At 52.2% G+C, this 25,934-nt stretch overlaps 3 protein-coding genes across 8 annotated transcripts in view; 2 read left to right on the top strand and 1 right to left on the bottom strand.

Annotated features, from left to right (window-relative positions):
- Positions 1-3,080, top strand: part of STX1A (syntaxin 1A) — a 291,032-nt gene extending 287,952 nt beyond the window's left edge. For 2 of the 6 annotated variants that reach the window (XR_002103078.1, XM_019546400.1), the window contains one exon: positions 426-718. Coding sequence is in view for 4 of the 6 variants with exons in the window: in XM_019546400.1 (XP_019401945.1) it covers positions 426-437 (12 nt within the window). In the remaining 2 variants the exon portion in view is untranslated. Of the gene's footprint in view, positions 1-425 lie in introns of all 6 variants that reach the window. The other 4 variants (XM_019546397.1, XM_019546398.1, XR_002103079.1 and 1 more) reach the window with 3 other exon arrangements.
- Positions 3,081-6,975: 3,895 nt separating this feature from the next.
- Positions 6,976-15,332, bottom strand: WBSCR22 (Williams-Beuren syndrome chromosome region 22). The gene is made up of 12 exons (XM_019546402.1): positions 15,262-15,332; positions 15,103-15,140; positions 14,019-14,114; positions 13,605-13,687; positions 13,354-13,450; positions 11,465-11,561; positions 11,235-11,285; positions 10,564-10,649; positions 10,219-10,264; positions 9,472-9,533; positions 7,807-7,896; positions 6,976-7,472 (listed from the first exon to the last, which is right to left on the bottom strand). Exons 1-12 carry the CDS (start codon positions 15,307-15,309, stop codon positions 7,418-7,420), a joined length of 849 nt encoding a protein of 282 aa, XP_019401947.1. The 5' UTR covers positions 15,310-15,332; the 3' UTR covers positions 6,976-7,417.
- Positions 15,333-15,372: 40 nt separating this feature from the next.
- Positions 15,373-17,547, top strand: DNAJC30 (DnaJ heat shock protein family (Hsp40) member C30). Its single transcript, XM_019546403.1, has one exon. The coding sequence runs from the start codon at positions 15,429-15,431 to the stop codon at positions 16,053-16,055; it is 627 nt and encodes a 208-aa protein (XP_019401948.1). The 5' UTR covers positions 15,373-15,428; the 3' UTR covers positions 16,056-17,547.
- Positions 17,548-25,934: the final 8,387 nt, after the last annotated feature.

Genomic DNA, 25,934 nt, shown 5'->3' with positions numbered 1-25,934 from the left:
AACAACAGCTTCCAAGGCTGTCTGTTGTTTAGGCCAAGCAGGAATAGTGCAGCCAGGAACAATCACTCCATGCACTAGTGTGTGGGGAGTGTCGTCTGGCTGCTGCCAAGGCTTGTCCCAGAGAGCAACCCCCTCCCTTCCCCACTCCCCAAACAAGCCACCTCCCTTGGACAAGACAACTCCAAGACAACTGCCCTGGTCTGGCCATTAAGAAGCTGGAGGGTCCAGAGTGCTGGGGGCACAAGGAAACCTGTGGGTGGTATGCAAACCTCCCTGTGTACCGTGGGACTACTTCCCCAAATGTCCTGGGGTTCAATGCCTGCTCCCAGGAGAAACCTGAGCCCAGCTCTGTGCTCCGAGTGCAGGGCTGGGATGAACACTCAGGCTCTCTCTCTCTCTGCCTCTGTCTCTCTCCCTTGTGCTAGGGGCAGCAGTGACCATGCTGGAATGGGAAGCCCCTGTGGCCAGACCGAAGTCTGTGAGGTGCCAAGGCGAACCCTAGGGTAGGCAGCACGTTCTGCAGCCTGACAGCAGCAGGTAATGGGAGCAACCGGAGGAGTGTGCCTGGAGCTCACACCAGTGTGTACGTGTGTGTGTGTGCGTATTCTCTCCTGTGCCACACAGGGTGAGATGATCGACCGCATCGAGTATAATGTCGAGCACTCCGTGGACTATGTGGAGAGGGCTGTGTCTGATACCAAAAAAGCTGTTAAGTACCAGAGCAAAGCCCGACGGGTGAGTACTGTGATCACCTGGACTCAGCCATGGGCATGCAGCACCCTGCACCCTGTCACCTGCTGGCTGGGAATGCCCCCTGCCATCCTGGGGAGCATGAACCAGCTCTCCAGGCTTCCAGGTGTGAGCCAGTCACTGTCCCACCCAGCAGGGAGCGAACCCTGGCCCTTGTCCCCAGTAGACACCAGTGGCCTGTCCCTGCTACCAGCAGCCATCTCAGTGGGGTGTTCCGGCTGCTGGCTGCAAGGGGTGTGGAGTCAGCCTTCTCCGGTGGGGAGGAGCGGGGGGCATGTGCACAAGAGCAGAATGCCAGCCAGCTGGCACCAGGTTTTTATGCATATTTTCACTCTCCTTGGCTGGGAATCCTGTGTCCTTTCCCTGCCTGTTTAGTGCTGAGCTGGTAGGGAGTGTAGGAGAGGAGTTCCCCCTGGTGCCATAGACCAGGCATCACAGCTCTTGCCTACGCTGGGCCCCAAACCAGGAGCAAAGGTGTCTTCAGGTTGAGGGAAAGGAGTGGCACCTGACTTGACTGCTGTGCAGGGGACTGGGCTGTGTCTTGGCAGGGCAAGCCTTCATCTGACCCCTCATCGGAGCCCATGGAGTTGGTCAGTCAGCTCCAGGGGGCCTGACTGAGTGCTGGAGTCAGTGCTCAGCACACGCTGAGTTTTCCTGGGAAACAATGCGCCCAGATGGCAGCAGGGACTCTGCCTTGTGTCCATGAAGTGCCCTAGGCCTCCATGTTCTGAAGTGGAGCCCCACCACCCAGTACTACAAGAAACACAAACTAAAGAGGAGAGCTTGGAGACGGCAAAGAGCCCATCACAAGTGGAGACTGAGTCGGGTCCCCAGCAGGGGAGGGTTAGGGTGTGTGTGCTGCTGTTAACTAATACTGTCTCCCCTTCTCTCCCCTGTTGGTGCTGCGGGAATGGGCCTGAGCAGAAGAAGATCATGATCATTATCTGCTGCGTGGTGCTGGGCATTGTCATCGCCTCCACCTTCGGCGGCATTTTCGGATAGAACTTCCCAAGCCCAGACTCTTTCTTTTCAAAGAGTCCAAGGAAGCGAGGCCGAACTGCCGGGCCTGGGCGGCCGCCCTGCAGGGAGCCGAGCCTCAGCGCCCCCAGGAGCCCTCCCAGCAGAATTTCAGTTTCTAATGCATGATCGTTTTGTAACTGTGTGTGTGGTGCGGTACGTCTGTGTGGAGAGGGGCTGCACCAGGCCAGAAGGGCGGGCAGTGTGGGGAGCCAGGGCCAGGGCCAGGGCAGGAGGGGACAACAAAGCAGGGACCTGAGATGCCGGGGGTTGGGGGAACTGGGATCCAGAGAGGGCAGAACACACTGGGCACTGCTTCTAACACAGGGAGCCAGATGGCATAGGCACAGGGGCAGGTTGCCCTTGACCAGTCTTCTAGCATGCAGCCAGGCACGTGGTAGCTGAACCCACTGGCTGAGGGAGCACCCTGAGAACAAGGAGCAGGGCTAATGTCAGTACAGGGCAATGCTGGGGTCTCAGGGCAGGTGCTGCCAACCAACCTCCCCCTCCCCCCCAGTCAATTCTGGGCCCTCGCTGGCACAGCTAATATCTGTCCCTAGCACCTGCCCTGTCAGGCCACCCATAACTCAGCACCTCTGCTGGCTCCTTTTCCTGGCCAGTTGTGGCATCATGCCCGCCTCCTTGGCAGATGCTTCCTGCAGTGTCCCTCACACCTGGCATCTCTTGTGACCACTTCCTGCAGTGTCCTGGCTTCTCTTCCTCTTCCCCAGCTGCCTTCCCCAGTGGCTGCTCCTGGCATGTTCCCTCCACTCTGGCTCCTGCAAGGCTGGGTTCTCTGCTGCTGCCTGTGCTGGTCGGAAGTGTTTTTCTGTGAGGCTGGGCTGACGGGGCAGCAGTCCCTGTGCCCGTGGAGTGCACGTCCCCAGGTAGGACCAGCACTGCTGTGTGGGAAGGATCGGGGTAGACAGACTGGGATAGACAGAACTGCATTCCTCCCTGCTACGCTCCTAGGCCAGCCAGGGCACATTCTTGCTCCTTGCCCTTTTGGCCTGAGGTGAGCTGTGCAGAGCTGGCACTGTGCAGGGAGCCCAAAGGAGGATTAAGCAGAGGCCTGAACTTTGCCATTGACTGAGCAGAGGAGGTGGTGTGAGAGCAGGGGTAGCTCCTGGCCTCCTCCATTCCCATGCCCCAGTGTTAGAAGAGCCCCAGGTCCCTTCACTGCACCTTGCACTTACTTGGGGAATGCCCCATGGTGCTGGAGGTCGCCTTGGCCATTACCTAACACTTTTGCCAGCTCTGGGCTGATATTCATAGAATCATAGAAAATTAAGATTGGAAGGGACTTCAGGAGGTCATCTCATCCAACGCCCTGCTCAAAGCAGGGCCATCCCCAACTATAATCCCAGCCAAGGCTTTGTCTAGCAGTGTCTTAAACATCTCCAAGGATGGAGATTTCACAGCCTCCCTGGGTAGCTTGTTCCAGTGCTTTACTACCCTCCTAGTGAGAACATTTTTCTTAGTATCTAACTTAAACTTCCCTTGCTACAACTTGAGACCATTGCTTCTTTTTCCGTCATCTGCCACCACTGGGAACAGTCCAGCTTCATCCTCTTTGAAACCACCCTTCCGGGAGTTGAAGGATGTTATTAAATGCCCTCAGTCTTCTTCTCCAGACTAAATAAGCCCAGTTCCCTCAGCCTCTCCTCGTAAGTCATGTGCCCCAAGCCCCTAACCATTTTCATTGCCCTCTGTTGGACTCTGTCCAATCTGTCCACATCCTTTCTGCAGTGGGAGGCCCAAAACTGGACACAGTACTCCTCATATGGGCTCACCAGTGCTCAATAGAGAAGAATCACTTTCCTTGGTCTGCAGGCACCACTCCTACTAATGCAGCCCAGCCTTTATCTGAAGGGATTTCCCAGCTCCTCATTCTGGGTAGCAGAACCTTAATAATGCCTAGCAGCAACTGCTCCTTCTCTAGTCACCTCTCTGCTGCGTCGCCACACCTAGAGCCACCGCCCTGCCCACAGCCGTGCAGTGTGCATCCAGCTTGAGAAAGGCCTGGGTTGCCTGGAAGAGCTGCCCCAATGACCCACAGAGCTGCCCAACCGAAATGCACCCATCACTAGATTCTTCCATCTAGCAATAGACAAGTGCAATTCAGTCCTGCAACTTCATTTTCTTCCAGCTCCCTAAGGACTGCATGGGGAGGAACCATTTGACAAGTGGGTCTGTCCCCAGCCTCCCCAGCACTAAAGGCACTTCCCAGGATGTAAGAGAAGCACTATATCTCACTATCCAACAGCATCCCACCACCCCCAGCACACGTTACTCCTGTTTTCTGATGGGACCAGTAAACTGAGCCAACGTTGACAAGTCTGCTCTTCATGGCAGCAGAGGGTCCTCACCCCACTACTGTTCATGTGAAAGGCAGATTCCAGACTGGGCCATGCCTGGAACAGACCCTGCAGTGTTGTATGTACCAATATGGTCTTGGGGGAGGCAGGGGGATGGGGGGTTGGGAGGGCATGCAGCCTGCCTTAGCACCAGGGAATCAGGCCATCCCAGCAAGGGGCAGCAACCAGCATCAAGACTTCCCATCACCTCAGTCTCTGCCAAGGGCATCTTAAGTCAGCTTCTGCTCCTAAGCAAGTTACTTATTAGTGCCCCTGCTAGGTCCAAGTGAGACCCCACAGCTAAGCTTGCACCTGCATCCTGGCCCTGAGGTGGTACAAAGGCAAGAGGAGCCACTGTCATTTGCTTACAGAAGGCAAACAAGTACATACTGTCTATGGAGAAACTACCCATGCAAGCAACTGGCTGGGGCCTGGGAGGAGACAGCTGTATGTGAAAGCATGTTTGCAGTGCTCAGGGACCCCCAACTGAACCTACTTGGCTGCTATTCCTGTAGCAGTCCCAGGGGGCTGCCCTGCAAGTGGCTGCCACAGCAAGGTATGAATTACTGTCTCTGGTCCCGCCCCATCCAATCCGTTTGTGATGGTTGTCAGTGCTGCAAGGAGCTTGTCCTTTAGCTCCCCAGCAACATGCTTGCTGGCACCTTCCAACACAAAGCAGAAAGCTGAGCTGAGACCCCCAGAGAAGTAGGCAGCTCCCACAGGGTCCACAGCTTGTCATGGGTTGGACTGTAATGTGCCCCTGCTACAGCCTCCCTTTAAAGCCTGTAGGGGGAATCAAGGCTCCGTGTGAGATCTGAGCCAAAGAGCTTTGGGAAGTCAGATCTTCTGCTCCTCTGCACAGGGCTCAGAGCCAAAACAGGCTCTTCCCAACACCATTAATAAAGGTCCAGCAAAATTCAAGTCAGCTTGGTGCCAGCCATCCAGTAGAAGCATCTGCAGAGGGTGTTTTCTGCTAGTGGCCAAGGAACAGGCACCAGGGGGGTGGCAGGAATAAAACCCTGCCAGCATAGCTCAGTGTTAAGCTTAGGGGCTTAAAGCCACAAAGGGAACAAGGCCTTTTGGGCACTTACGTACCCCAAAAAGAGGGGGATACAGTGCCATGGGCAGTAGGGAGCATGGAGGGTTTAGCCTTTTACCAACTAATTGAGGCCAGGGCTTATCCACAGCCACATGCAGCTAAGGTAGTGAGAACAGAGACAGCAGCTCCACTGTCTGTGAGGTCTTGGGAAAGTGGTTGGATTCCAGATGCCAACCCTCTTAGTCTGCCCCTTTACAAAGAGGCTCAATACCCTGAGCTTTCCTCTGCCTTATGCAAAAACCAGCCAGTAAGATCTTCAAAGAAAGGCTTCACCCTTTGTTAAGCAATAACACATTGTCAGCAAGGCAGGTCTTGGGGGAGAAGAAAACTAGCTCCATCAATCCTCAGGAAAGGCCTATGTCAAGATGCTCACTGCTTTTAAAGACTGATTAGACATTTCTTCATGCACCTCTGCAGCACCATTATTGCCTAGTGCAGCAGGGCTGCCATGCAGTCAAGAGTGAGTGAGGCAAGAGCACAACACAGACACTGCTGGTCTGCTCAGGCAGAAGCAGCTGTGCTCTGGGGGCAAGTCCTGAAGCAGCATTGTTGGAAGAGAGGCACCTACTAATGTCAGTTTAGCAAGGAGACACACAAGAAAACAACAAAACAGGCTGTGGGTACCCAGCCCTGGAGTAGGATTCTGCAAAGCTGGGACTGCCTGTACTCTTACTTCAGGCTCTATTAGGGCCTGATCACAAGCAGCAAATTGGGCTGAGGTATTGACCCTAGCAGGAGCCATATACCACACTGCCACCCCCCCCACCCCCATGGCTGTAAGCAGGGGAGGGAAGCATCTGGGACCAGTACTGTAACCCCTGCACGTGGGTAAGCCCTATCCTGTTCCCCCCTGCCCACCCATGTTGCATGTGGAGACTGGATTCACAATGGTGTGCTTGTGCTTGGGAAGATGTTCCACTTTTTCTTTAGGAAAATCAAATCTCAAGGTGTCTTTTTTAAAGAATTATCTGTTCCAAGTGCCACATGGCCTCCCAGTGTGGGGGTTGTCTTGCGCAGTATTCCATGAGCTATGTCAGGCACATGCAGCTTACACTCTTAGCAGGGGAGTGTTTTGTTCTTTAAATTCAGTGCACTTGAAAGCGTTCAGCGACCCCCTTGGAGTTGTACCACTGCTGTACCGTGAGCTGAGTGTCCTTGTTTTCCATGTGGATCTTGAACTTGGCTTGCTCAGTCTCCATGGACTGGATGATGCTGTGTTGCCTCTTTTCTCCATCTAGTCCCTATTCATCCCCTGCTAAGCCTCCTTTCCCCACTGCTTCAGATGCAAAATAGCTTCCCATTTTGTGGAATTTTTATGTAGAATAAACATTTGTAACCACACAGCAGGGCCCCAGCTCCTCGCTCTATTGCGCCACAGGGGAAGGGTAACTACGCAGGTCAGAGCTGGCCCAGGAAGGGTAGCAGCATATAGCAGCAGCTGCTCTCCTCTATGTTTCAGATAGTGATCCAGGAAAGCTCTGATGAATTCCTTAACTCCACTCTACTTGTGGGGATACTTGCCCACATTCATCGTGTGAGGTCCTTGACTGCAACTGCAGATGACTTTGCATAACCATGTGCGAGCCCAGTGCAGGTAACGGTAGGTTGGGTCACAGTACTAGGATGCCTTCAATATCCTTTCAGAAAGGGAGAAGTACCAGGGGGCTGTTCATTTCCACTTGACCCGCTTCAGCACAGAACAGCTCCTGATCGACACACGCATGCCTGGCAAAGAGGACAGTTCTGCAACCCTCACACTCAAAGAGCTTCTATTTGATGACTGGACTGGAACCCCAAAAGAAGGCTCCCAGAAACAAGGTAACCCAGGATACATTGCACTCCCAAGTTCAGGAACAGGTTGCCCGTGGCTGTACAGCAGCTCTACCAACCTGCCCCTGTGGGCTGGAAACAGGGCACACACTCCAGGAAGTCTGCAAAAGGCTGGATCAGTCTCCATACATTGCACCCCAACTTGGCTGCAGTGTTGGCTAAGATTCTGGAAGCACTCAAGTGGGACAAGCCCCTCCTGCAGAAGTCACAGATGGACACCCTCAGGCCGTGCAGCTTTCAGGCTTAGGCTACATGTGCCAGCAGGTTGCTTAGGTTGCTGGTGCAGGGGTAGGTCCACAGGGGTTGTGCCAATGTCAATGCAAAGCCTGCCACAGAACTGGGACTGGAAGGAAATCCAAAGGCATCAGAAGTGAGGGCGTCGCTTTCGGCCGGTATATTTTGTATCACCCCGCACTTCCCTGTGGAGAAAGAAACAGACAGGGCTCAGCTGAAGGGACACAAATGTACTGCAAGCAAAAGAGCCAGTGGGCCACCTGCAGACCTGTACTGACAGCCAGGAGGGGACTCAGCTTAACGCAGAAGAGTCAGAAAAAGCACAGAGCTGGCAAACTGCTGAAGTAAAGGGGATCTTGGCAGGAATAGGTGAAGCACAATGCTAATAACCCTGCTGCCTGTCCCAACCTCAGTGCTGCTGGTGGCTGCCTCCACAGAGATCCCAGGTGCCTTGCCTGCAGCTGAAAGAACGCCCCACTCTGCTCTGTAGGACCTGACATGGGAAGTGGAGGCACTTACTTTCCCTGCCGCCGCCTGCGTTCCTTCTTCTCCAAAATCCAGTCCCGAGACTTCTTTGCAGACTTCCCCTTGGCATTTTTGAACCTTGTTCTACAAGAGAACCAAGAGAGAAGACTGACTGAGGCCAGGTGAGGGGTGTGGATGGAACTGATCACTCATTTACCTCAAGTCTCAGGTTCTGCTTCTAGCTTGCTGCAACCAGCTCTGGATGGATTGAGAGTCCCTCTCAGCCCATGATCTTCCCCCTCACCCCAAAGTGAGGGCTTGAGGAAAAGTTAGGAGTCCAAGCTTGTAAGCAGTAGCTTGACCGGGCAAAAACAGTCAATGCAGTACAAAGGATATACAGACAAAGCTCCTGACCAGCTCTCAGAGTCTAGGTAACTCACTAACTCTAGCAACACTGGTAGAGGAAGGGACAGGGGCTGGGTATGCAAACAAGGTGCTACCTAGCAGCGTGGACAGTCACTGGCCATTGGCATTGTGAGGAGGTGGGCTTATTAAGTCAGACAGAGCCCCTGGCTTCCCAACAAGTTACTAATGCTGCCCTCTGGATGAGCCATCTAAAACAATGAAGAGGCCTCAGGTTGGTAAATGTTAAGTGTACAATTCTGTAAGAGGCAGGAAAACATGACAGCCAGCAGCTCCTGGCAGCCATGACGATTATCCTCTGGCTGTTGCTTTCAGTCTCTCCTGCTGGCTGCAAGGGAAACAGTGCCCTGCAACACAGGGTCAGGAAGAGACACTGCTAATGGTACCGCAGCACACCAGCCCCGAGCCATATGAAGCGCCAGACAGGGATCAAAGCATCAAGATACACAGAGGCAGAAAAGAATCTTGGAGTCATTACTGATCCCAAGATGAACACAGGCTGCCAATGTGAGGACGCGGCGAAGAAGACTAACCACACATTGTCATGCACCCACGAGCAGGTCCAAGGAGGTGATCCTCCAACTCTGTGTGACATTAGTCAGGCCACAGTTGGAGTACTGCATCCATTTCTGGGCACCACACTTCAGGAGGGATGTGGACAGCATTGAGAGGGTCCAAAGGAGGGCCACTCACATGATCAGGGGGCAGCAGGGCAGGCCCTATGAAGAGAAGCTATGGGACCTGAATCTGTTCCGCCTCCACAAGAGAAGGCTGAGAGGGGATCTGGTGGCTGCCTACAAACTTACCATGGGGAACCAGCACAGAACGGGAGAGACCCTATTCCCTCGAGCACTGCTAGGAGTAACTAGGAATAACAGCCTAAGTTGACAGAGTAGGTTCAGGCTGGACATCAGGAAGCACTACTTCACAGTAAGGGCGGCTGGGATCTGGAACCAACTTCCAAGGGATGTGGTTCTCACTCCTACCCTGGGGGTCTTCAGAAGGAGGCTAGACAATCACCTTGCCGGGGTCGTTTGACCCCAGTACTCTTTTCTACCCATGGTAGGGGGTTGGACTTGATGATCTGCTCAGGTCCCTTCCAACCCTACCAACTACGAAACTAAGAGAAACAGCTGAGTAGGGAAGGGAATTTAGGGTTCCATGGAGGTGGGAGGAGGGTAGGTGGGGGGGAAGGAGGACACAACACTCGTTTTCCTGAAGCCCCACAAACATGCTGGGTTCCTGTCAGATGCCTATCATGGAGCTCGCCCTGCAGCTGCACCCCCAACACAATACCTTTCATTGGTAAACTTGGCCTGCCGGGATTCCTCTCCATCAGTACACTCGGCACCAAGACCCTGAAAGCAGAGAAAATGGGGCCTTAATGTCATCAAGCAGAGCTCAGGAGCTACCACCACATGGATGGAGGGGCAGGGTCACTCCAGGAGCAAGATGCCAGCAAATCTAGGGGAAAGACTGTTCTGTGGGAAAGAAACAAACTGATCTAGCTACCAGCACTTCAGGTAAAAGCAAAACAGCACCAAGCTGGCTGCATGGAAAGCTGGGACAGGATGAGCTAACATTAGGTAGGACAGCATGTCCTTTTCCTCACAGATCCCAAGCTCTCAGGGAAGAAATGAGCTCAGGCCCAGCAGCCCCTCCATGCTTGAAATAAGCAGGGCCAAGGCTGGACCATAGAACTCAGCTCTATCTGAAGGCAGACAGTACCATGCAAACACCAGGGAGCCCTAGGGACATGAGGTCCTGCTGCCCATGGCTTTGGACAGATGGCATGTCTGTACTGCAGGCAGATTCTCCCACACAGAACTGTAAACTTGCTACAGCAGTGCAGAGCAATGTAGGGTTGACCCCCTACCCACTCCAGACTAGTTATTTTGAACTGCAGGTCTTTACCCTGAATCACAGACTGCTACAGAAAGCTCTACTTCCTGTGCACCAAAGAGGATCACTCACTAAGAAGCAGCAACTTCCCATACCCCACTGCCTCCCAGTATGCGGACACCCCAAGCTGGGCCTCATTACCTTTGGTAACACACCAGATGCACCAACAAAGAGGCAGAGAAAGAACCTGAAAGAGAGACCAGAGAGATAAGAAATGGGAGCATGCAGTTTCTTTCTGGGATTGGGAATGCAGGTGTAGCTGGCTTCCAGCCACCTCGTAATTACAAGAAGCTGAATATGGGACAGAGTGCATTCAGAAAGGACGAGTCCCTTACAGGTTTGCTCCACATTATGAGGTAGTAACCTTTGCCCTAGAGCAAGATATCCACGAGGGAGACATGCCACTGTGTTTGCAGGAGTCTGGTAAATTAGCCCTCAGCAGGAATAACCACACCATGCCCCAGCCCACAAGGACACAAAACTCACTTCTTAGCTTTGGCACTGTTAGGATAATCCACCACCATCCCTCCTGTGAAACCTGCCTTCATGGCCTGAGCAGTGATGAGCTCCAGCTGCAAAGAACACATGCTGTCACCAGTTAGCCAACCAGCCATCCACCCAACAATGTGAGACAGAACTGCTGGCTGAGTCTTACACAGATTATGTTCATCAGTTCTGCACTAAATCCCATTATCAAAGCAAATTCCACATCCAAACTCCCAGTTGTAAGGAAGCAGTCTGCCTAGTATTATCTCTGCCCAAAAACCCAGTGGCTCAACCACAGCTCGAAGACTCTGGCTTTCCAATTTGACCAGACCATAGGAAATCTGGCAAATCAAATGCTTAATCCACATCCTGCCATACCCTTCGCTTGTTCTAAGATTCAACTCCTCAGACAGTCTGTAGAGCAACGGGTTAATGGTGCACTCCATGAGCTCCAGCATGATTCCAGAAAGGACCAGAGTATAACCACCATATTGGGATGTCCCCACTTCAAGAGTGTCATGAGGCTTCCACCAATATAGCAGTGACCAAGACCACGTGCACTCAAAGCAGCACTCAAAAAAGTCTGGAAACTGCAGTCAAGCTCTAGGCAGTGCTTTTCCACCCTGCACCACCCATTGTCCCCTTTCCCAGCAGGGGAAAAAGCGACATACCTGTTCAGAGTTCTCAGGGTAGAGCTGCAGGACAGCACGTGATCCCCGGGCCTGCAGAGAGTAAAGGAGATTATGAACCCCTCGCCCAACACCATAGCATAGCTGGAGTAGGTAGCAGTGTCCGAGTCGGCTGGGGGACCATGCTAGAGGGACAGATCAGCCTGAAAGGAGATCCTCTCACTAGATGTACTGTGAGGAGGAAGGGCTGGCTGAGAAGGGGCCACACTCACCAAGGCAGAATAGAGGGTTGAGAAGAATCGATACAGGCGTTTGGGAGGACTGTGTGTCTTTTTATCAGCATTACAGAGCCACTGCACTGCAGAAATACTGAAAGAGAACGTGTGAGCAAAAGGACAGAGAGCCCCCAACCTCTCATGGGGGCTCCTCAGGCTACTCTCCTTCAGCAAAACCTTTCCATCCCCTTCGCTTTGCCCAAGTCTTCTGTCACCAACCATCCCCCCAGACTTGACCCACCCCCGGACATTCCACTGGCAGAGCTGGTGCTTGATGTATCACTGGGCCAAAGGCACTCACATCAGCTGTTCAATCAGCACATTGTTCCCACCGGCCTTCCTAGGCAGCATTGGATAAACCCATTCTAAAGAAACAGTGACACAAAGCCTGTGGGGCCACACATCTGAACTGCTCAACAGCAGTATTCGTCCCTACAGAATACAGGCTTCCTTTACTACAGAACAAGCTTCTAGTTCCTGCAGCTGCAAACACCTCCCACCATGGACAGCATGCTAGCACCTTAGATTAATGGCTCTCAACCAGGGTACTGTGAGACCACTTGAGGGGTGCCATGGTGCAGGTGCTGCCACTGCACAGCAGCCACCAGGTAGAAGCACCTCACGTGCCTGGTACACAGCCAGACTGGAAAGGGCTCTGCATGCACACGCTCCTCGGATTTCTGCGAAGCCTTAAGCAGGCAGAAGAGACTGCTTATGCCTCAGTCCTTCCTGGTGTGGCTGTGCACCAGGCAGGTGGGGAAGTTTTTACCTGCCAGTGGCACCCAGTTGAGAACCACTTAGGTCAAGGGTTTTCAACCTTTTTGAATCATTGTATCCCCTGGCCAGACATGGAGCAGTGTACCCCCAACCAGGGGGTAAGTGAGAAGAGGGCCAAACGGCCGGATGCGGAGTAGCAGCAGCTGCTGCATGCAAGCTTCCCCTGCCCCACCACATCCAGCTGGGCGGGCAGCACCTGCATGGCAGCACGGGATGAAGCGTGGTAGCACTCTGTCTCCGCCCATGTGTACCCCTTAGGGCCAGCTCAAGTACCCCCAGGGGTACGCATACCCCCAGTTGACAACCCCTGACTTAGGTAAACTGAGATAGCACAACAATGGTTCTCAACCAGGGACACCACCAAATTCAAAAGTTGGGAGGTGTGTCCTGACACTAGAAAGGTTAAGAACCACTGCCTTAGACCATCCAAAAGAGCTTCCTACAACCATGATATCAGGTCAAATACAGTGAGGAGGTACTATGTCCCTTAAGGGTCAGCTTCTCCATTAACCCAAGTGTAGCCCCAATTCACATGTGCAGTTAATGCAGTTACTCCCCCACCACTCTAAGCAAGTGACCCTGAATGCAACAGCAGCTCTGAGGTGGTAAACCGTGCCCCCCACACCTCACTTCTGTAAGCAAACCTTTCCCCAGCCTTCAAGGGACCTGTGCTGTGGGGCTCAAGGGCAGCACTATGACCAAGCCTTGTAGCTCCAGCTTTCCAACTATAAGATATGCAGCTCTCTTCCCCCAACACCCACAAGCAACTAATGCTGGGCTCAGCTCTGGGTATTTCAGCTCCACCTGTTTGCCTTGGTTATCAGCAGCCCAACCCCTCCTGGGTCCATCCTCAGCTTTCTGAGTACTGGTTTCTCAGTTCTCCCAGGCTACCACTATAAGAGACACAAAGTGCATGAAGGTAACTTTCCAATAGCTGTCCCCAAATTGAAGTGAGCTACTACAATTCAAAAGCTGTCGAAATCTCAACCTGGAATCAACCTGCACTGTGGCAAGCACAGTAGTTAACAAGGAGGCACAGAGAAGTCTGTCCCTGTTCGGTAGAGTTTCTGGGAACCACAGGAAGATAATGAAAAAATGTACAGCCTTACCTGATGCAGCCATCAAACGTGCCCGGCCTGAAAGGAATACCATGTCCCACGTCCGCAAGAAGAAGGTCCCCTTCCACCTCTCTCTCCACAGCCACATCTGCACAGAACTTGAAATAATTAGGAAGCTTGTCGTGTGCTGTCAGATCACATCATAAGATCTGAAACATCTGTCTCCTGCATGGTCAGTACTCTCCTAGTCAAAGCATAAAGGTCCAAGCCCTTGGATATAGAGCGGAACTGGATCTGCTTACCCAGCATGGCAGAACTGATGTCCATGCCAACCCAGTAGTGCCCCTCCTCAGAGATGTAATCTCCACTCAAACCAGAACCACAGCTAAAAGGAAAGAGTAAGGGTTACAAAAGCAGTAGAAATAAACCGCCAACTCCTTTACATATAACCCAAGATGTCATGTTAACCTAATCAAGATGTACCTCTCAACATTAATCGAAATTAAGCCCTTGGGCACAAGTTGATGAGATGCCTGAGCCTTGTTCATCACCATGCTACCAGACAAAACCCTACGTAAAATGCCAGCATTTTTCCTAATACAAAAAACAAGAGTTCTGGCAGCTCAGAGTCCTGTCTTCCTATAACAGCAACCCAAAAACCAAAGGGAAGAAAGCAAGAAGGAAGCAGCATCCTTCCAACTCATGACTCGTGTTACCCAACATCCAACAGGAAACATGGCTGATCTTCTGGCAAACCCAGCAGCTCCACTGCCCGCTGTGACATCTGTGTCTGGATCTCAATCATTCGAGAGCTGAGGGAGAAAGCATCACAAATCAATGACTCTTCCTTCTTCATACAAAGGCAATGATGTAGGTGAGATCTAAGTGGCCTATGCTAGCTACTGGCTCACACCTTGGTTATTCATATGGACTACGATGCATTTGTAAGCACAGATCCTTAGCTGGAAACCTGCTCTGTGGTGAGGGTCTCTGCACTCTCTTGTGGGTCCCTGATTTCCAGCACAGATTAAAGCACAAGCACAAATTTACTATCTGCTTCGTTAGTAATCCTAGTGGAATACAGCCTTTCTTAACCAGACTGCCCCTGACCAATAAAGTTCTCCACACAGTTCCTGGTGCTAAATCTATAACAAAGTTTCTTTATATACTAAACCAGCCAGATCGGCAGTAAAACTACCGCCCCCCATCCCCTCCTCCAGCAGGGCAAGCTTTAGTGGCAAAAACCCAGCTTTGCCAGTATATCTTGAATCTGCACCAGGCACATCTGCTGGCATGGCTCTATCAGCACACCTCTCTACACCCCACGCACCACAGATCTGCAGCGCAGACCTGGCTCAAGACCAGAGTCCAGGACTTAACTCTGCTGGGTCTACCTGTTTTCAGGCAGCAGTAGATAAGAAAGGCAGATCTTAAACCAAATACTGCAGGCTACAGGAACTCAATGTTACACTCCAGCAGCTGAAGTCCACAGCTTGTGCCACAAAAAGCACCTGCAACTTATTACATGCAATGACCCAGCTTCACCCGGCTTTCCTGGGCCCTTTCACAGACAACTTAACATGCAAGTGCAGTTTCTACGTGCATGTCTAGGGCGGGCCTCCGCCGCCCAGCAGTGCACAAGGGGGAGGCACGGCGAGGCCCGGCAGCGCCCCCCCAGCAGGGCCCGGGCACGCCCGGAGCGCGGGGGCGCAAGGCACAGGCTGCCTGGGTCGGGCCCAGCCGGAGCCGGGAGAGCACGAGCGAGGAGCCGGGAGCGGGGCCGGCGGGACGAGCCCTTACTTCTGCGTGTACTTGCGCGCCTCGGCCGCGTCGTAGAACTGCAGGGAGAGACGGCGCGGAGTAAGCGAAGACCGGGGCCTCTCCCACTACCCTGCCCCAGCCCACGGCCCCAGTCCCGGTCCCACTGCCGCCCTCCCGGCCCCGGCCCCGGCCCCGCACCAGCTCGGGGGGACCGCGATGCTCGGGCCTCCGGCCGCTGCCCGCCATGCTGCCTCTATGACGTCATCTCCCCGCGCCGCAGCCGGGCTGGCCCCGCCCCGCGCTCCCATTGGCCGGCCGCGGCAAGATGGCGGTGCCCTGGCTGAGGTGAAGGAGCGGACGCCGGAATGGCCGCTCGCTGGCTGCTTAGCCGCGGTCTACCCGCGGTCCGCTGCGTCGCTCGGCTGTATTCGCAGAACGGCCCCGCGCCGCCACCGTCGCGCTCCCACCGAGCGGGCCTGTACGAGCTGCTGGGCGTGCCGGCCACGGCGTCGCAGGCGCAGATCAAGGCCGCCTACTACGCGCAGTCATTCCGCTTCCATCCGGACCGCAACGCGGGCAGCGAGGAGGCGGCCGCGCGCTTCGCCGCGATCAGCGAGGCCTACTTGGTGCTGGGCAGTGTGGCGCTGCGCCGCAAGTACGACCGTGGCATCCTGAGCAGCCAGGACCTCCGTACGGCCGGCCGCCCCTCGGGCCGCGACGAATCGCCGCCGCGCGCCCCCCCACCCGCTTCGCCCCGTAGTCGCACCGTCCGGGCCACCGGTCGCCCGCCCCAGCCCATCTTCGACTTTGACGCCTTCTACCGTGCGCACTACGGCGAGCAGCTGCAGCGTGAGCAGTTCTTGCGCGGCCGGCGGGAGGAGCTGCGCAAGCAGCGCGAGCAGGAGGCAACCAAGGGCAAATACGGCAGCGCCATGGAGGTGTCAGGCCTCCTGCTCCTCCTGCTCATCCTGGGCCTGCTCATGCGGAACTGAGGACTGGGCCTGGGGCAGCCTCCCTGCGCCCACCAGACCCAGCCGGGAGCTCCCCCTGCTTCCTGCAAGAGACCAGAGCCCTCTGCGGGCGGGGTGGCAGCGCCCCACACACTGCCCCGCTGTGCGTGCTGGCTGCTCTCGGGAAGCTGCGGCACAACTAGAGCCCCTCAGATCCTCTTTTGAGACCAAACTTCATCATACGCCCAAAAGCAGCAGCAGCAGCATCGAGCCTCCAAGCAGCCCTGGTGAAGGTTCCTCTCCTTTGCTTACCTGGCAGGGGTGGGGTCCAAGGAGCTGCTGCGCCCGCTCCCTGTTTAGATGTAGATGTTAGGGGTGACCTCAGTTGCTGCCGTTACAAATTCAGGCCCTCAGTTGCTCATTCTCATGGGTATAGAGTGCACTTCACTCATGGTCTTGCGCTCGCATCCAGGCATAGCGTGGATCTGTTCTCATGGATCATATTGCAAAACAGGGCCTGACTGGATCTTTGTCATTTTTGCACTGTAAGAGCAAGGGGATTGCACTCCCCCTGGTGTGGGCTGACAGCTTGTGGTTGTCAGGTGCTGCTTTTCTAGACGGCCTATTGACTTTTTTTTTTAAGCAGCTCCCCAGTGTATGCCAGGACTTTCAGCACCGGTGACTCATTGAACAGACTTCCTGTCTGTACCATTGACACGTCTCCCTTTTCTCTTTTCCTGAATGCTTGATACCAAAGGTTTTCAGGTTTGGTGGAACATGAGAAAAGCCCAATGTGGTGGCAGCAAGCAGTATGTCTTTTTTTGTGAAGCTGCCTGGCTTGTCCAGAGGTACAGAAAAGTTCTCGTCTTTCCAGTTCTTAAGGGCATCCAGTTTTTTACAACTGGGGACCCTGCACTGTAGGTGCTGACTTGTGTCATATCTTAATTTATGTGTGGATAGCAGGGGTTCAGACTAATATTAATTTATGCAAATTCTTAAATCTTAAAGTGTTTTAGGCATTACATGAGGCTTCTGCCTTGCACATTGAGTGGGATTTTTGCACATGTTGCTTTTGAACCTTGTGTCTCAGCACAGAGTGAGTGAAGTCTGTTCCCTTCTAGTTCAGAGTCTCACAGGGTCTCTGGAATGCCAAGAATGTCACTTTCACACTCTCTGATTTGTACAGGATCCCCTGGTAGTGTCTTGCAGTCTCAAGCACAGTCTCAGCCTTCTGCCTGTCACCAAGGGAATTATTTTCCTGCAAATGAGAACGTGCAAAAAGTAAGTCTGATATGTCCCCAGGAGCCTGGAAGATACAGGAGGGTTCTGATAGGTGCGTGCAGCTTCCCACTACCTGAGTGTTCCCTAGTAATCAAGCCTTGGGCCAAAAGGCAGCAGCATGGCAGAGAGTCCAGTGCAGGACAGGGTGGGAACAACTTAATAAATGTGAGGTTCTGAGGACCCATGAGAGCCTTTCAAAATGATTCTACCCTTTAAAATGACGTAGTCCAGACATGCTTTCTCTCTGATCGGAGCACCTTTGTCCCGGTGACTAGTCTGTTCTGCCCCAGTGATCATTTTAAGGCAAAGGACTTGCTTTCTTGGGCCTCTCCTATTGGTATTGGGTACTGGGGTTAACGCAACCCCATAGCCCATCAGGCTGGGAGGGATTCTGGGTCAGCTTGTGAGAAGGTGCTACGAGTTGTTCGGTTCTGGGATACAGGCTGAGAACTTCCATGGAGAAAAAGGATTGTGTCCTGGGGTCTCAAGTCATTTTCATTCCACCCTTTCTAAGCCTTTTACAAATGCTTTTGGCCTGTATGCTTGTTTTACATCATGCAGACCTGACTCCGATTTGGCAATGACATCCCGCTCTTTACTAATCAATCCTTTAAAAGAAAACAAATCGTAGGCGCAAAAGTGCAACAGAGAAATGTGGGAAAACAGGTGGAAGATGGTGTTCCTCACTCTGATGGATAATCCTGGCTCTGAGTTGGCACTTTATTTAGTTCCTGATACCTGGGGGCCTGGGGGGAACCCAAGGTCAAACGGGAAACCCGCCGGGGGGTTGGGAAGGGTCCGGGAAAATGCAAGGGAAAACCTTCAGGGATGCTGCTGCTAAGAATGGGTTTTAGTAATTTACTTTGTAATACTATCATAAATTGGAGTAAGAATTCACCTGCCACTCTACCCCAATACCCATGTTGCTCCCTGGCTGTGTCATGCTGAAAGAAGTCTAAGTATTTCTCTGAGATGGAGGCTTCCTGTGAGCTGTAATTATGCTCTGTGCCTGGGTCAGACATGTTTGTGGTGTAATATGCTGTGCTGTTAAACTGCTGTAAGAATGTGCCTTAGAGTGGGGACTTGTACAAGGACAGTGTCCCAATCACTGACTATGCGGAGGGGACAAGAACATAAAGCTATACATCTTGTTTGCTGATTAAATACCCGTGTCCTTTTTTTTTTTTCCTCTTGCTGGGCTGTGGTTTGCCTTTTAATCAGTAGGTCCACCCGAGACTGCTCCTGGCCTCTCTCACCAAGATATTTCGTAGACATTAGGGCTGGAAGGGACCTCCGGAAAATCATCAAGTCCAGCCTCCTGTCCCAGGGGCAGTAAGTCAGGTGGGATCACAGGATCCCAGCAAGATAAACGTCCAATTGACTCTTAAAGGAGTCCAGAGTAGGTGCTTGCACCACCTCTGGCGGCAGTCTGTTCCAGGCCTTGAGGGCTTGGACAGTAAAGAAGTTCTTCCTTATGTCCAGCGTGAAATGGTCTTGGAGGAGTTTGTGACCATTTGACCTTGTCATCCCATGGGGCGCTCTGGTGAACAGGTATTTCCCCCAGACCCTGATGTATACCCCTTATATACTTACAGGCAGCCACCAGGTCCCCCCTGAGCCTGTGCTTTTCCAAGTTGAAGAGTCCTGTAGCTCTCAGTCTCTCATCATAAGGCCTGTTTTCCTGCCTTCTGATCATGCTTGTGGCTCTCCTCTGGACTCTCTCTCAAGCTTCTCCACATCCTTTTAAAATTGTGGAGCCCAGAATTGGATGCAGTACTCCAGATGGAGCCTCACCAAGGCAGAGTACGGTGGGAGGATGACATCCTGGGATTTGCTATTGCTCAGACTTGCAGTAAGAGAGTCCCTGCACTGAGGCACTTGTAGCTGAACTGAAACCACTTGCAAAGCATATGGGAGGGCAAGATGGATTGATATGAGTGAGCATATGAAAAGTCCATCCAACTACTCACTGGTGTCACAATAGAGCTGAGTTTGGAAAAGCTGGTTATGGTTTCCTGGATCAGATGCATGTATAAAATTTACCATGGGGAAGGCACAGAGAGGCTATGAAAGGAGCTGGCAGACTGGGCCAATGCTGCAGTTTTTGGTGGAAAATTAGAGGTGGGGATGTAACTATGGTTACATAGATTCATAGATGTTAGGGGCTGGAAAGGATCTCACAAGATCACTGGGTCCAGCCCCCTGCACTGGGACAGGGAAGACTGCTGAGTTCAGATGACCCCAGCAAGGTGTGTCAAATTTGTTTTTTAAAGATCCCCAGGGTAGATGACTGTACCACCTCTGGGGGGAGTCTGTTCCAGACCCTCGGCACTTGAATTGTAAAGAAATTTCTCTTTATGTCCACTCCTAAGCAGTCTTCAAGCACTTCATGCCCATTGTTTCTTGTCTTCCCCTGGAGTGCCTTGGTGAACGATTGCTCCCCCAGGTCCTGATTTGTGCCCCTTATATACTTATAGGCTGTCACCAAGTCCCCTCTGAGTTTTCTCTTCTCCAGACTAAACAGTCCCATGTCTTTCAGCCTCTCCTCATATGACCTGCTCTCCCGACCTCATGCACGTGGCCCTCCTTTGGATTTCCTCAAGCTTCTCCACATCCTTGAAGTGTGGCTCCCAGAATTGGATGCAGTACTCCAGCTGTGGTCTCACCAAGGCTGAGCAGAGCAGGAGGATGACATTCTTAGTCTTGCTTGAGATGCATGCCAGCCTTTTGATTTGCTCTGCCAGCTACAGCATCACATTGATGGCTCATGTTCATTCTGTGGTCTATCACGACCCCCAGGTTTTCTTCAGGTGTGGTGCTGGCAAGTGTAGTACCACAAGCCTGTAAGTGTTGCAGATTATTTCTTCCCAGGTGGACCACTTTACATTTTTCTGCATTAATCATCCTCAGGTTTTGATCTGCCCACTTTGCAAGCTTGTCCAGGTCAGTCTGTATCCCCAGCCTGTGCTCAAGCATGACGTCCCCATAGATTCATAGATTGTTAGCAGCTAGAACAGACCTTGCAAGATCATCGGGTCCAGCCTCCCTGCACTAGGCAGGAAAGACAACTGGTAGGGCTGTGCGAAGCTTCAGTAATCGATTCAATTCAGAGGAGATTTGGCCCGATTCAGCAGCTGAATCTCCAAACAGAATTGGGAGACCTGTTAATCTCTCCAAATAGAAGCAGAAGCCTCTGAATCAATTTGGAGAGATTTGGAGACTTGACCACAGACTGCACAGGCAGACACGAGGCAGTGCCTGCAGGAGCAGCAGGGGGGAGTAGCCAGATGAGCCTCACCTTGAGCCAGCAGCCCCAGGAGAAGCTATGACTTGTCCAGCTGCTCACCTGACTGTCCTCCACTGAGCCAAGCCAGGCAGTGCTGGCAGGCCCAGGAGAAGCCCCGGGGGCTGGGGGAATGATTGGGAGCTGGGGAATCAAACCAGGAGTGGGGGGGAATGATCAGGGTGTGGGGGAACAAACAGGGGCTCCCCTCCTCACTTCCCAATTTGATTTCCCAGCTCCCCGCTTGTTCCCCCCAGCCCCTATGGCTTCTCCCGGAGTTGCCAGCTGAAGTCACAGCTCATCCGGCTTCCTCCCTCAACAGGCAATGCTGGTAGCCCTGAGAGAAGCCATGGGGGCTGGGGGGAATGATCAAACTGGAAGCTGTGGAATGGAACTGGGAGCTGGGGGGGAAGCCCTGGTTCAATCCCCCAGTCCCCTGATCATTTCCCCCCCCCTGCCCCCCAACCCCTACAGCTTTTCCCAGGGCTGTCAGCACTGCCTGCCTTGCCCTGGCTGGGGTGCGGCTGGGGTGCAGCCGAGGGAGCAGTTAGACAAACTGTGGCTTCTCCCGGGGCTGCTGGCTTAAGCCAGGGCTTATCCAGGTACTCCTGCTGGCACCTCCTCCCCAGCTGCTCTTGGGAAGCTGCGGCATGACTAGAGCCTCTCAGATCCTCTTTTGAGACCAAACTTCATCATATGCCCGAAAGCAGCAGCAGCATCGAGCCTCCAAGCAGCCCTGGTGAAGGTTCCTCTCCTTTGCTTACCTGGCAGGGGTGGGGTCCAAGGAGCTGCTGCGCCCGTTCCCTGTTTAGGTGTAGATGTTACGGGTGACCTCAGTTGCTGCCGTCACAAATTCAGGCCCTGAATTGCTCGTTCTCATGGGTATAGAGTGCACTTCGCTCAGTCTTGCGCTCGCATAGCGTGGACCCGTTCTCGTGGATTGTATTGCAAAACAGGACCTGACTGGATCTTTGTCATTTTTACCCTATGTGAGCAAAGGGATTGCACTCTCCCTGGTGTGGGCGGACAGTTTGTGGTTGTTCACGTACCAGGAACTGTCAGGTGCTGCTTTTCTAGTTGGCCTGTTGCCTTTTTTTCTTTAAACAGCTCCCCAGTGTATGCCAGGACTTTCAGCACTGGTGACTCATTGAACAGACTTCCTGTCTGTACCATTTACACATCTCCCTTTTCTCTCTTCCTGAATGCTTGATACCCATATAGTCTATGGCCAAATAAGATTCAGTGCCAAATATCTTTGGATTCAGCTGAATCGCATTGGGACAGTAATTTGAATTGCTGAATCAAATCACTGTCCCTCCAGATTCTGAAGCAAATACCTTCTGCTTTGCATCGGCCTAACAACTAGGGATCAGGTGACCCGAGAGGTGACTGCCCAGTCTCCTCATGAAGATTTCCAGTGTAGGTGATTGCACCACCTCTGGAGGGAGTTTCTCACAGTCTAGACACCCTGACTATGAAGGAGTGTTTCCTAGAATTGAGCCTGGAGCAGTCTTCCAGGAGTTTATATCCATTACTCCTGGTCTTCCCCATAGGATCCCTGGTGAACAGTAGGCCTGTGTGAAGTGGCTAGTATTTGATTCGGATTTGACCGATTCAGGGGACAGTGATTCGATGCGGTGATTCGAATCACTGTCCCAGATCAATTCAGCCGAATCTGATTCAGAGATTTGGCTGCTGCCGAATCTCCGAATCGGACAGGCCCCATCCCCTGTCCACTCTCAATGACTACCCAGTCCTCCCCAGCTCTTACCTCTTTGGGGATAAAAAGCCCTACACTCACCAGCTGCTGCCAGGTGGGGGGTGATCCCCACTGTCCCACATCACGTGGGAGGCGCTGCAGGAGCCCACAGAAGCCCCAAGACCACTGCAGGAGCTGGTGAGGCCAGGCTGTTGTTTTTTTCTTAAAGGGCCAGGAGCTGGGGTTGGCAAAGCAGCCATGTGGGGGCTGGGAGAATGGGTGGGGTGACTCATGACAGCCCCCCATGCAGCATGGGGCAGCAGCTGGTGAGTGGGGGCTTTTTTTTTTGTTTTTTTTTAGGGCTGGGAGCAGGCAGGGGATGGGGTGTAGTGGGAGTCCTCCCATGGTCCCCTCCTTCAGCCTCCCCTCCCCCACCCCCTACTTACCAGCTCACAGTCTGGGTCCAGCTCCCTTCTGCTGCGGGCGGGGACTGCCCAAATCACTGAAGCTCTCCAAATCTTTTCCGAATCTATTTGGAGAGCTTCAAATCAGTTCAGACCTTTTAATTGGTCCCCTGATTTGATTTGGATTCAGAGATTCGGCCACTGAATTGGGCCAAATCTCCTTCAAATTGAATCGGCACCCGAAGCTTTGCACAGCCCTAGTGAGCAGTTGTTCACCGAGCTCTTGATGTACTCCCCTGATGTAGCAATAAGCTGCTACCATGTCCCCTCTCAGCCTTCTCTTCTTTAGGCTGAAGAGGCCCAAGTCCCTCAACCTATCTCCATTTGGCTGGCCTTGCAAGTCTCTGATCATACAGGTGGCTCTTCTCTGGACCCTCTCAAGTTTTTCCACATCCTTGTTGAAGTGTAGTGCCCAGAACTGAACGCAGTATTCCAGCTGCAGTCTCACTAGTTCTGAGCTCAGTGGAAGAATCACTTCCTTGATTTTACATAAGATGCTTTGGTTGATACATGCTAGATAGACATTTTCAGTATCTAATACACTAATATTTTAATGTGTTTAATAGTAGCTCAGTATTAATTACCTATCTAAATGGTTGTCTGATTCCTCCCTAGTTTGAGATGCTTTGTGCAGCTGCAATGGTGAAAGTCAGTTGTGGCACATCATGCCCTAAGGCAGCAATGGCCAACCTGCAACACGTGCTACAAGCAGCACAGGGAACCTCTGTGCATGGCATGCAGCAGATTGGGTGGGAGCAGAAAGCAGAGCAGCAGACTAGGTAGGAGAAGGAGACTGGAGTAGCAGTCAGGGTAGGCATAGGGCTTAATATGTAGGATGTCTGCTAAAGTGGTTGGGCCTCACAGCCCTAAAGGACTTCCAGTGCAAGCAAAACACACACAAACTTGCATGCAGCTGTGTCTTAAAGAAAAGTGTTCTGGTGAGTGGATTGTACCACTGAAGTGACCTGAATCCCAGCTATCCTAATAATACTTCAGTGTGTAGTGCTGTTAAAGTGCTCCTTGCATGGTAATGGCTTATGCCTCATCAGTTTTGTTGCTACATCATTTTAGAAATAATGAAGGTAAGTAAATACTTAACACTGCAAGAGGACATAATTTACTTACAGATCTCACTATGAATCTGTGGCAGTCAGGATTAGAATGCAGTTCTCCTGACTCATGTTCTCAGCAGGAGCATTGGCACACCCCAGTCAAAATCCCCAACCATAGCCACAGGTAACTCCCAGTGGCTCTGAGGAAGTGAAACCCTGAGGTGCATAGCTGCCAGGAAGGAGAAAAATCCTTTCCAGCCCTTATGACTACCAGCAAAGCCCAGAAGCATGCAAAATACCTATAGTATAGCACAGACTGAGCTACTCTTAAATCATCCCTGACCAATGCTTATCCAAACACTTCTTGAATACCTTCAGTGACGGAGAGTCCACAACTTCTCAGATCAGTCTATTATGATATGATGGTCCCTGCCTGGGCCCTTAGCTTCCACTTGGAGAATTGTTAAGAACAGCAGTTGTGCTCCAAGCTCCTTAATCCTCCTGCCAAGCGCCTCATAGTTACCTCTGATTTGCTCAGTGTAATTTCTGGCAGTATTGTTGGTCCCTGCATAGACAAGAAGGAAAGGGTAATAGTCTGAGGGATAAATGAGCTCAGGCAATCTTTCTGTGATATCCTGAATGTGGGCTCAAGCCAGACAGTGCACCTCCCGAAACCCCAAATCCAGATAACAAATTGGTGCCTCTATTACCCACAGAAGGGAGTCTCCAACCACCACTACTCTCCTTTTCCTTTTTGGTGCAGTCATCTTGGAGCCACCATCCCTGGGTCCCTGAATTTCCTGATGTATTGCTGGGTCCTCTGTGTCCCACTGCTGATGTCCTCACCTCTGCTTTGTTCTCACCTGTTCTACTGCAGGGTGCTTGAAAACAGTTGCTGACTTATATCTGCATCTCTTGAATTCTGGGGACCCTTCTAGTAGTGATATATTGCCAGTTCTCTTTTCCCTTTGGTCTGTCTTATGTGCTTCTTATGACTTCTATCCAAGAAGTCTTCATTTTCCCTGATAGCATGAAGCGTATAGATCCCCGAGCTTTCAACCCTTCAATCTTTTCCTCCAAGGTGGACATCAGCTTATACTTGGTACAGATTAAATGATCTTGACCCTCTGGGAGGAACATGAATGTGACACATCCCATGCAAGTAACAACAGCTAATCCAGTTTCTATTTATGCCTCCTATCTTTCCTGGAGGACACCTAGGCTATAGGAAACAAAGCAAAGTGGGGGGAAGAAAAAAAACATGCCCACCCATGTGTGCATGCATGTGTTGCTTGCTGTCTAGCTGGCTGGCTGTCTCTCTCTCTCAGCCTCCTCCTATTCCCTGGCTCCCTTCTGTGACAAATTCCCAGACAGGCTCCCTCTCTGCACTTCTCCTCTGGCTTTATAGACATCAGTGGTATCATTTTTCACCTTAATGTTGCTAGCTTGACAGAGCTCTTTCAGGTCATGTTCACAAGCATACTAGAGGTAGGCAAAGCTAAATGGAAAGGTATCAGAGATATGGCCCACAGAGTCCTGTCATCTGGCCCATGCAGCTAACAGTGGGGGACAATGTTAATTGTAGGGACAATGTTAATTGCTGCTGTTGCCACTTGTCTTTCCACCACATTTTCAACCTGTGCACAGCTTCATGGACTGAATGGCATGCCTCTGCACTCCAGATTAAGCCCACAGACCAGACCTGCACTACTCTGGCCCACAGGCTGAATGGATTCATGCTATATGAGAAATTGCTTTGAAATCTTCCTTAATCTAACATGGGCTAGAAGCATGAATGGCCTGGTCTGAATCCAAGCTAAATGTGGTAGAACCTAGAATCTGGCAAGCCCTATTCTTGCAGCTGCTGCTATCTTATAGTGCATCTCCTTGAGGGGACAGAGGCACGGCCTTTTTGGTGTCTTGGGCTGGCTCAGGTCACCCAGCTGCCTGTCAGTGAATATAGCCAAATCCTATTTAAGCTTCACATACCCAAATTGCACATACATTGTATGAGGGGAGGTTACCTTTGGCACTACTGTATAGTTTGGGTTTCTGTTTTGCCCTGTAATAGCATAGGACCACCCTGCAGCTCTGTCTTCATGGCTAAATTCTTTAGTCACCAGGCCATGTACTGCCCAAGCA

The sequence above is a fragment of the Crocodylus porosus genome, unplaced genomic scaffold (genome assembly GCF_001723895.1).
Source record: "Crocodylus porosus isolate Cpor-Errol unplaced genomic scaffold, CroPor_comp1, whole genome shotgun sequence".
Taxonomy (NCBI): Eukaryota; Metazoa; Chordata; order Crocodylia; family Crocodylidae; genus Crocodylus; species Crocodylus porosus.
The sequence above is the reverse complement of the archived record's forward strand: the minus strand, read 5'-3'. Positions and strand labels throughout refer to the sequence as shown.

What these genes read in the sequence shown, in the direction of transcription:
- WBSCR22 (XM_019546402.1), bottom strand. Translation starts at nt 15,309, where the DNA reads ATGGCGGGCAGCGGCCGGAGGCCCGAGCATCGCGGTCCCCCCGAGCTG. An exon ending in TGTTTCCTGTTGGATGTTGG is followed by an intron (nt 13,688 to 14,018) that starts GTAACACGAGTC and finishes CTTTCCTTTTAG; the next exon opens with CTGTGGTTCTGGTTTGAGTG. An exon ending in CAACCCTCTATTCTGCCTTG is followed by an intron (nt 11,286 to 11,464) that starts GTGAGTGTGGCC and finishes TACTCTCTGCAG; the next exon opens with GCCCGGGGATCACGTGCTGT.
- DNAJC30 (XM_019546403.1), top strand. Translation starts at nt 15,429, where the DNA reads ATGGCCGCTCGCTGGCTGCTTAGCCGCGGTCTACCCGCGGTCCGCTGC.